General features: G+C 44.7%; 1 protein-coding gene across 3 annotated transcripts in view; it reads left to right on the forward strand.

Annotated features, from left to right (window-relative positions):
* Positions 1–9326, forward strand: part of Aopep (aminopeptidase O (putative)) — a 298386-nt gene that overhangs the window by 231215 nt on the left and 57845 nt on the right. For all 3 annotated transcript variants that reach the window (XR_003713119.1, XM_028781229.1, XM_028781230.1), the window contains exons 12-13: positions 4976–5044; positions 5149–5223. Coding sequence is in view for 2 of the 3 variants with exons in the window: in XM_028781229.1 (XP_028637062.1) it covers positions 4976–5044; positions 5149–5223 (144 nt within the window). In the remaining variant the exon portion in view is untranslated. The remainder of the gene's footprint in view (positions 1–4975; positions 5045–5148; positions 5224–9326) is intronic.

Here is a 9326-nt window from a genome sequence, read left to right on the forward strand (position 1 = left end):
ACTGACTCATCTTTCCAGCTCCATGATCAACATTTTTATGACAGCTGTGTGGTACATGTGCAGTCTTATCTTTACTGTTGTTGTTTCCTAATATTTTCTTTGAACTTCATAAAAAACATAACCATATGACCTTAGCTTCCACATGTAATTTCCACGTGTTGTGTTCAACTAAGAGAAATGCTAAAAACTTGACATTTTCCCGCTCACCAAGGAGAAATGCAAATTAAAGTGGAAAAAAGGTAAAACCCAATACTTTTATTTATTCAGCCTGCTCCTGCTCAAAATCGAGTTAAGGCAGCTAACTCCAAGCATGGCAGAACCTGGCAGGAAGATGGGTGAGGAGCATAGTTAATATCCAGCAAACTGTTCCTGAGGTTCCTGTCCTGGCTAAGGCGGAGGGGCCCCAAAGCTCTACATTTTCAGGAATGTGAAGCACAGTGATGAGAAGGATGAAGAGAAACGAGGTGCCTTCATCTGATCATTCCTGACATTGGTGCCAGGGAGAAGTAAAGCTGAGGAAAGGAATAGCCTCGTCCCAGTTAGCACAGCAGTGGATTTATGGGGCCTTTTCTCCTGCTGCTCCTCTATAAAGATCTATGGCATCTCACCAGACCCACATGGTAAGAGGACATGCCTAAAGCACAGGAACATGGAGTCCAGGGCCAACTTTATGGAGGTCTGACTGAACCCAAGCATGAACTCAATCACGTCCCCCCTGGGAACTGGGGAGTGTGTGTGTGCCTACTGTAGGTGTGATTTTTTTGTTTGCTTGTTTTCGTTTGTTTGTTAACATAGCACTATTAGTTAGCCTTCCTCAAGGATCATGAGCTTACAACAAAGAGCACAGCCTGGTGTTGGGTCCGTGGCTAGGGTGCATGATACCAAGGCTCAGGACTCAGTACTAAAGTACAGGGGGAAAGGAGACATTAGCGTCTTACACACTGTCCACTAGGTAACACTGATGAAGTCAGGGTGGCACTTACAAACAGGAAAATATAAATCCGGGCAGGGAGCTTAGCCTGTAATGGGCCATCCAGTGTGATCCATACTTCTCTCCTGAAAATTATGCTGCAGGATTATACCCACCCAACAGGGCTAAAACCTCCCTCAGAAAGAAACTAGGGCCTTCATCATAGCGCCAACAGTATGCATTCTTCCAAACTCAGAGAAAACAAGATGTGTTACATTCAGTCAAAATTTAAAGTTGTAACATTCTGTCTGTTTTAACCCTGACTTGTTCCTGTTGCTTCATCTGTAGGTCACTATATCTGCAGACCCTGCAGGTACCCACTGTCCTGCTGTTTTGTTTTGTTGCTCAGATTGTCCTAGAAATCACAATCCTGCCACAGTCTCTCCAGCGCTGACATTATAAGCCTGGCATAGGTTAGTAAGAGCCCTTAGATCCTTTGGGAGCCAAAGTCCTTGGCTTCTCTCTACAGATGGTTCTACCGTGGCTTTGCCCAGGGGAGCATAATTTGCTGTCTGTTGGAATAATTAAAGGGCTCCCTATGTTTGCCCTACAGGGCTTCCTGTGGACTCTCCTCATTCCTCTGTTATGCTTCATTCACCAAATAGAAGCAGGAAGAGAGCACCCACCCTATCAGTATGAGATCAGGTCCCTTTTCCTGTGAGAGGAGTAACTTCTTCTTCAACTATAAAAAAAAAAAAATTTGATTGAGAAAGAAAACCAAAAAAGACTTTCTCTGTAAAAATAATCTCCAGTTTCTGTATTTAGCAGGGCTTTTGTTTAAAAGCAATGGCATTTCCTCAGGCTCTGAAATTGTCTTTGACTGTTAGAAACTACTTGGACAAAAAGTTTCTTAGAAAAACTTCCTTTCCAAACATGCCTGTCAACTAGCCCAGGCATTTAAAAAGATATAATTCAAACATAAAAGAGTCCATTTTAAAAAAGATATCTTGAAAGTACTTTCGCCATTCTGGAAGATGCTAGAATATCCATCCCTGACTAAAATGTGTTTCCAATGTGTTTAAAGGTCTCTTCACAGTCTGCTGACATTTGCATCAACTCATAAGCAAGGAGGGATTTAAGGAAATACCAGAGAAATGTGTTCAGGTTATGTTGAACAATAAGAACATTAATTTTTTTTTTCGTGTTTTATCCTTCAGTCTGGGTTAAATTCAGCCCCTAGCACCAAGATGTAATTTGAATTACTGGTGTATAGGGAACTTTTATTCTCGATTTTTATTTTTTAAGTCATTTTAGAAATGTGTCCCTCTTTTTTTTTTCTTCAAATGTACAATTCTGTGCTTTTTACAAATAGTGATATTCCAGCAGCTAAAGAAATTGGAGTTAATTAGAGACGTAATAATTGTAAGATTAAACCACCCTTGAACTGTGTACTGTGTGTTCCTCTGTCCCTGTCTACTTCTATTTACTTTAAATAAAATTTTATTTATTTATTTATTTATTTATTTATTTATTTATTTATCTATCTGTTTATTTATTACTGTGTAGACATGTGTCAGTCAGGCACCATGGAAGGAGTGTAGAGTCAGTTTTCTCCTTCCACCATGTGGACCCTGGGGAACTGAGCTGAGGTCATCAGGCTTGGGAGCAGGTGCTCTGATCCACTGAGTTCCCCCTCTCTCTAGTTCCCCTTCCCTGTGAACACATTGAATATCTGTTGTATGTTAGGCCATGCTTTAGTGACTAGGCAAAAATTAAGGAAAAAAAACCAGGATAGTGCCATTCCAGTAGCGTAAAGTATGGTTAGGAAGATAGACATTAAATCAGCTAATAATAAAAATATATAACAAGGTGGCAAGATGGCTTAGCAGGTTGAAGGTGATTGCTGCAAGGCTGATAGCCTGAACTTTATCTCATATCCCATGAGGTAGAAGAGACCTGACCGGCACATTGTCCTCTGCCTCTACACACATGACATGGCATGTGCACACACACACACCTACCCCCACATGATAGATTAAAAAAAAATAGCCATAGAAATGGTGCCACGCTTCGTGAGCCTAATATAAGATGAGGGTTTAATTTCAGTTTCTTAACACTGGCTCTTGAGCATGAGAAACGTAAAATGTAAGCGCATTGTATCAAACATGCAGTGTTAATGATGAGTGTGTGGGGAAAGGGTGTGTGAGTGCGTGCTCTTAATAATGAGGCCTCAGCGACAGAGGATTGCAGAAGATGACGCAGGCCGGGTGCTGTTAGAACACTGGGGAACATTGGAGTTTGATCTTGATAGTGAGGAGAAACCTTCCAGACATGATACTTCAGGTAGAAGCCAGAGGCAGGCCATGCGTTTCCAGTAAAGCAAAGTGATGGGATTGCAATTTCCATTGGAAAGACTCTCATGGCTCCTCTTTGGAAGTGACTGTGGGACAAGGGGACACATTAGGGGATCATTCAGTCTAAGTCAGAGGTCTGTGCACTCCCAGTGCTGGGCAGGGGTAAAAGGGCTGTCAGGTAGAGCCAGGGTTCTTGATTTCTGTTCCTAAGATATCACCAGTGGCTCTGTGGGGGTTATGGATTTGAGAACAATTTCACATACACATGTGACTTGAGATTACAATGAAATGAGAATTGTAGGACCAAGGGGGAAAAAAGTCTTTAAAATATTTTAAATACTATCCAGCCATAACAGGTTCTTAGAGATGTCTGTGTAAAACTTAATTTGCAATAGTTATCTTTCTTACTATTAATAAGCTCTTTGCATTGAACTGCTTATGTTAGTGTTCCTAAGGGTGGTAAATACCCAAGGGGAAAAATTACTGATCAAAGGCAGTATCTGCCAGGATGGATATATATTGATTCTGAAATTATGAGTAGTGTGAAGCTTGAATAATTCAAAGTTTTCTTTCTGTTTAAAATTAAGTAGATTTCTGCATAATGTATCGTTGATAATTTTTACCTGTTTATGTGTGTGTGCTTCCCCGCTTTCCAAATCATTAAGTATTTCTATGCGCTCTCCTTAAAGCAGGATAAAATTGGATGTGATGGTTGTACATGTATATAAATAAGATCACTTAATATGTGTAAGACACTTAGCAAATGAATATGCATTTTTGTGCCTAGATAGTGAGGTACAGAACTGACTGCATCTACTTACGTTCTAGAGTTTTGTTTTTTGTTGGTTTTGTTTGTTTTACATTTCTGGAAACACAAACACTGCTAAGAATCCCCTACTCAAGCAGGCCTGTTGTCTATTTTAGTACATAGCCATCTTTAGTGGCCACATGAGGGTCCAGTTGTGCTTGGGGATGGAGGGTACAATAAAGTTTTCCATTCTGATGTCTCATTAAGCAGCTCCTCTTTGTGTAAAGTACTCCATGGCGAAGTTGCTTCTATTTAAAGTCCGGAGTTTGATCTTGCCTTTGATCTAAACCTTTTGATCTTGAAAGAAGGATGGAGTAGCAATAAAGAGGGCCCCAGACAGACTTTTTTTTTTTTTTTTTTTTTAAGAAATGTGATAAAGTTAAAGGGCAGCAGAGCCAGCCAGTCCCGGCAGCATGGCAGCCTCTCCTCAGGCCTGGCTGGCACAGAGGGACGGAGGAACATGGGGCAAGTCCATCTTTAGCTATGGAACAGGAGGGCCTCCCTTCCAGGTCCATGGTGATGCAAGAACACGGGACCCCCTAGTTCACCTGCCACCTTGGTGGTGCTGGCAGAAAAGTTGCTACCCCTCGGAACCCCGGGCTCAGGGTCCCTCTATCCCATAGCCTGAGCCTCAGACTAGACCCGGGGGCATGTTGTGTTTGTGGGTGGATGGATGAATGGCTGGCTGGCTGGCTGAGTGGGTCGGTGGGGCGAGGTGCGTAGGCGCATAGGTCCACTCTGAGGGTGCTTTCCGAGAACAATAACAGGACCTGGGCGCCTACACCTTTAAGGCAGGCCCCGCCCCGCCCGCCCGCTTGCCCGCCCGCTCGCCCGCCCGCCCGCCCGCCGAGGTGTCGCGCTTGTGGCGCTGGGCTCCCTGAACTTGACTCGTTCTCCCCGCAGGCGCTGCAGGAGGAGCGCAAGGCCGAGGACTGCTCGCCTAGTAGGCTGGCACGGCAAGTGGGCTCCGAGGTGAGTGTGGCAGGCAGAGGTGGCAGCAGCACCGGCTGCTCAGGTGAGATGGACGGACACCCGTACCTCGGCCTGCTTGAAATGCTGTTGGGTTTTAACTTCAGGTGGCGAAATGGATTCGAATGAACCGCAGACCCCGAAAACGCAAACGAGGGAAGCCAGAAGCCGCCTTTGAAAAGGTAGGAGGCCCCGTAGGGTGCTGCTGGGAGGAGCTCCTGTGTGCTGCCTCGTGCCCGGGATTCCGTCTCCGCTACTAGAATAGCGTTAGGGGAGTTTGTGCTTTCCAGCAAGAAAGCTTTACCTGTGTGGGAAACAGCTGCACAGTGGTGTCCGCCTTGACCGGGATGGGGACCCGTCACGTGCTCCTCACACTGCAGGGGTGCCCCCGAGAAACGGAAGCTTCTTCCAGGCAGACCCCACAAGCAAGGAGCAGCATAGGGGCCCACACAGCCAAACCCTACCAGGAATCCTGTGGGAACTGGCGACCGGCCGTGTGAGAAGTGGGCAACTTCAGACACGCCAGGACCAATTTTCCTTTTTGCTCAGCATTTTTCCTCCTGAATCTGGAATTTTAATAGTTACTTTGTAGACCTTGCTTGCTGCTTCCCGTTTTGAATGCGTGGGGTTGAAACTTGTGATAAATATTTTGAAATCAGGTGAGTAGCCCGTTAGCCCATTTTCTTACTTACTGAAAAGGGGCCAGATGTTAATGATATGTTTTGGTTTTGTCAATTTTGCTTAAATATACTTTTGCAGTTGGGCGGGCAGGGAGGGGGTTATAGCACTAAGGGACTAAAATAGCGGTGTGTTGTTCTGCTGCTGGGATAGATGATGAATCACTGGGCTCTGAAGCCAAATCCTTGCTGATAGCTGTGCTGCCAGCTCCTGTGTTGCCTTAGTATGGGCATCGGGCGTCTGAGAACCTGCACGGAGCTCGCAGTAACGGTGAGGTGGAGCTTCAGTATGCACTCAGGGGCACTCTGGGCCACTCGGAGGAGACCTGGCAAAAGAACTAGCTAGGCATATTGCTGTGGACATGCAAGGGGCCCAAATTATGTGAGAAGTGTTCCCCCTCCCAGCCTTGTAAAGAGCAAGCTGTGTCAACTAAGTTGAGCAGTGATAAGAAAAACAACTCTTAAACAGATGGATTTGGAGCCATAACTTAGATGCTATGGCAGGTGATGGTTGTTGTTCTCTCACAATTTAGGTGGCTTTAAAAGGTTTGTGATTAGTGAATGAGATCATAAAATAGCTAAAGAATGAAAAGCGTCATGGTGTGCCTAGCACTTCAACAAACGTTTGTAGCTGTAATTATTAAACTAGAAATAAGATCAGCCACACGTGGAAAAAGGAGGAGGCATTATCAAGTACTTGGTATTGCCACTACCAAAATCTGAAGTAGTAACTGTCTCTTAAGAACTAGGGAGGGAGTTGGGAGGCAGAGGCAGGCAAATTTCTGAGTTCGAGGCCAGCCTGGTCTACAGAGTGAGTTCCAGGACAGGCAGGACTACACAGAGAAACCCTGTCTCGAAAAAAGAAGAAGAAGAAAAAAAAGAACTGGGGAGGGGAAAACAACGGAGGCCTCCACCTTCCAGTACAGAGGCAGCTCTCACCAACCATCCTTTCATTGTGCCCCATAGGCCTACAGAAAAAGATGCCTCTGACTTCTTCCTAGACAAGGTGGATAGTGGTTTTAAAGAACTCAAAGCTGAGTTGGATAGTCTTCCTTTCTAGGAGTACCAGGACATCAGTGTGCCCAGAGACGCATGTTTGTGTGGGTGTCCCCACCGCTGTCCAGCCCCAACGAGCACTTTCCCTGTCACACCTGGGGGAGAAGTGTCTGACAAGAAAAGTGGGCACTATGAAGGGCCAGGTGAGCAGTCAGATCTGTGACCCAAAGGTTACATTAGAGTGTAATCTGAAAGGCACAGGACCTGGGGGATCACTGAGGTGAGCGTTCAACCCAAGTCTGGTACTAGGACTTGATCCAGTTGCTGGTAGGACCCACAATAGGTCACTCACTGTTGATTCTGATAAGTTACTGAACCTGGCTCATACGTTAATATCTAGCACTCAAAAGGCAAAGGCATGAGTTTAAGGCTAGTCTCGTCTACATAGTTCTAGGACAGCCAGGGCTAAGTAAAGAGATCTATCTCAAAGTAAACTAAACTAAACTAAACTAAACTAAAATGGAAAACAAAATTCGAAATGTCTGCTGGGCCACAAGCAAGTTAACACATGTGTCCTTTCTGTGCCCCACTGTTCATGCTTCTGCTTTCACTAGTTTAGCAAGACTGAAATAAGAGTGTACATGTCAGGCACGCATGTTCTAGACCTCGCTGTTGTCTGCTCCTTTGTCTTCTTTGTCCTTTCCCTCTCCCCTGATGACCAGCTGTCCTTCCTCCATATTCTCCATTCCTCTAGTGTCCTACACCTTCAGGCTCTCAGGAGTCAACCCAGATCAGACTAGACTGGACTGGACTAGGTGGATCTGGCCAAATGGTCTGTTTTCTAGATCCGAGTGACTTTGGCTAAGTGGCCTGTACTAACTATGCTAGGACTGCAATGTTTTCCTTCCATAGGCGGAGGCAGTTCTTACTGCCTGGTGAAAAACAGAACTGTCTGGATATCTTGAGAAAGGAAAACAGCCATGGCAGCAGGCCAGGCTCGGAGCTATGTGGGAAGAATGTCATTTTATGGGAGGCATTTGTTTTCTCCTTAAAGAAATCATCTCAGGTGCTAAATGGTGGGCATAGTCTGATGGAGTTTGAAATATTAGCTGAGAGTTTCAGCCAGAAAAGCAGTGCAGTCTGCCTGTGGAGTCTGAGCTGTGAAGAAGCAAATGGAACAAGTTGAGTGACTGTGTCATCTCACCCCGTAAGTGACTGGAGTGCCTTCCCAACTGCCCTGGCCTCATGTAGCATCTCTCTCTGGCCATTCCTATTACCAGGGAGCCATCTGAAGCACTGTCATTCTCCCCTTTGCATCTCTTTGGGATGCCCCTTGAAGTCCTTTTCCGTGTTGTCCTAGCTCCCTGTCTCTGCCATGGCTGTAACCAGACTAACTCAAGCCTGTGTCCTCTCTCCTGCTCCCGGAATGTTTCCCACCCACTCTGATATTCTCTTTTTTGTTATTTCAAATGCTTGTTGCTTAGTTTGAATAAATTTGGTTACAAAAAAAGTGAGAACATGCAGGGCATACAGACCACTGTCCTGGGCTGGCTCTGTGGGGCTGGTTAAAGCCATGATTCCAACAGTGAGAAGAGTGTGTGTGGGCGCATGTGCGTTCGTGTTAACAGTAATAGCTTTTGCTACATGATCTATCTGGAAGAACACATTAACATTTAACTCAAAGATAAACACAAATTGTGTATCACCATTAATATTTTAAGGTATGTGCATGTGAATAAAGTTTAGATAACTTCATTATTCTAAGAATTAAAATATATAATACAACAGCACCTTATGAAATTGTATATTTTAAAGACAATGCACTTGGAGGTTAAGGTAAGAAAATTCTGTTGTAAGATTCAAAAGACTCCACCTTCTTGGTTACTGCACATTTGAGAACTTAGAGACACCACCACCACCACCACCACCACCACCACCATGTCCATTTTAGCCTTTGTGTGCATGCTGCGATCAGAAGTATTCACAGACTGACTTTCCAGCCACTGGGGTGACTCACAAGCCATCTTTTGTGTCTGGTGTATCTGAAGCAAACATCCAGAGGGAGGTGAACCAGCCTTTGTGAGTCGTAATTGTCGCTGAGACCCAACACTGTTGGCTCCTGCCACAATCTGGACAACAGAACTTTAGAGCTTACAGTTTCTGAAATTCACAGTGAGGTATCCAGGTTAAATATAAAGACAGAATGGGAGAGTGAGACACATGGGACTGAGTTGTCTGTGGCCAACAGCGGCAAGTAGTTAGCTCTGTTCTTGTTCTGATAAAATGCTCAAGTTTGGAGCAATTGAATCTGCTTTTAAACACTTTTCTTATTACCCACATGACCCGTGGTAATCTCTGTTGAAGAAATAATGCACAATGACTTTTAAGTCTGTGTGAACCTAGGGAGGTCTGCATGACATTTACTCCTTATGAGGCACACTGTATACTTGCTACACTTGTGTGGGGTTGTTGGGGGAGGGGGGTGGAAAGAAAGAAAGGAAGGAAGGAAGAAAGAAGGAAGGAAGGAAAGAAAGAAAGAAGAGAGAGAGAGAGAGAGAGGAAGAAAGAAAGAAAGAAAGAAAGAAAGAAAGAAAGAAAGAAAGAAAGAAAGA

The sequence above is a fragment of the Grammomys surdaster genome, unplaced genomic scaffold (assembly GCF_004785775.1).
Source record: "Grammomys surdaster isolate TR1022 unplaced genomic scaffold, NIH_TR_1.0 375, whole genome shotgun sequence".
In the NCBI taxonomy this organism is placed as follows: domain Eukaryota; kingdom Metazoa; phylum Chordata; class Mammalia; order Rodentia; family Muridae; genus Grammomys; species Grammomys surdaster.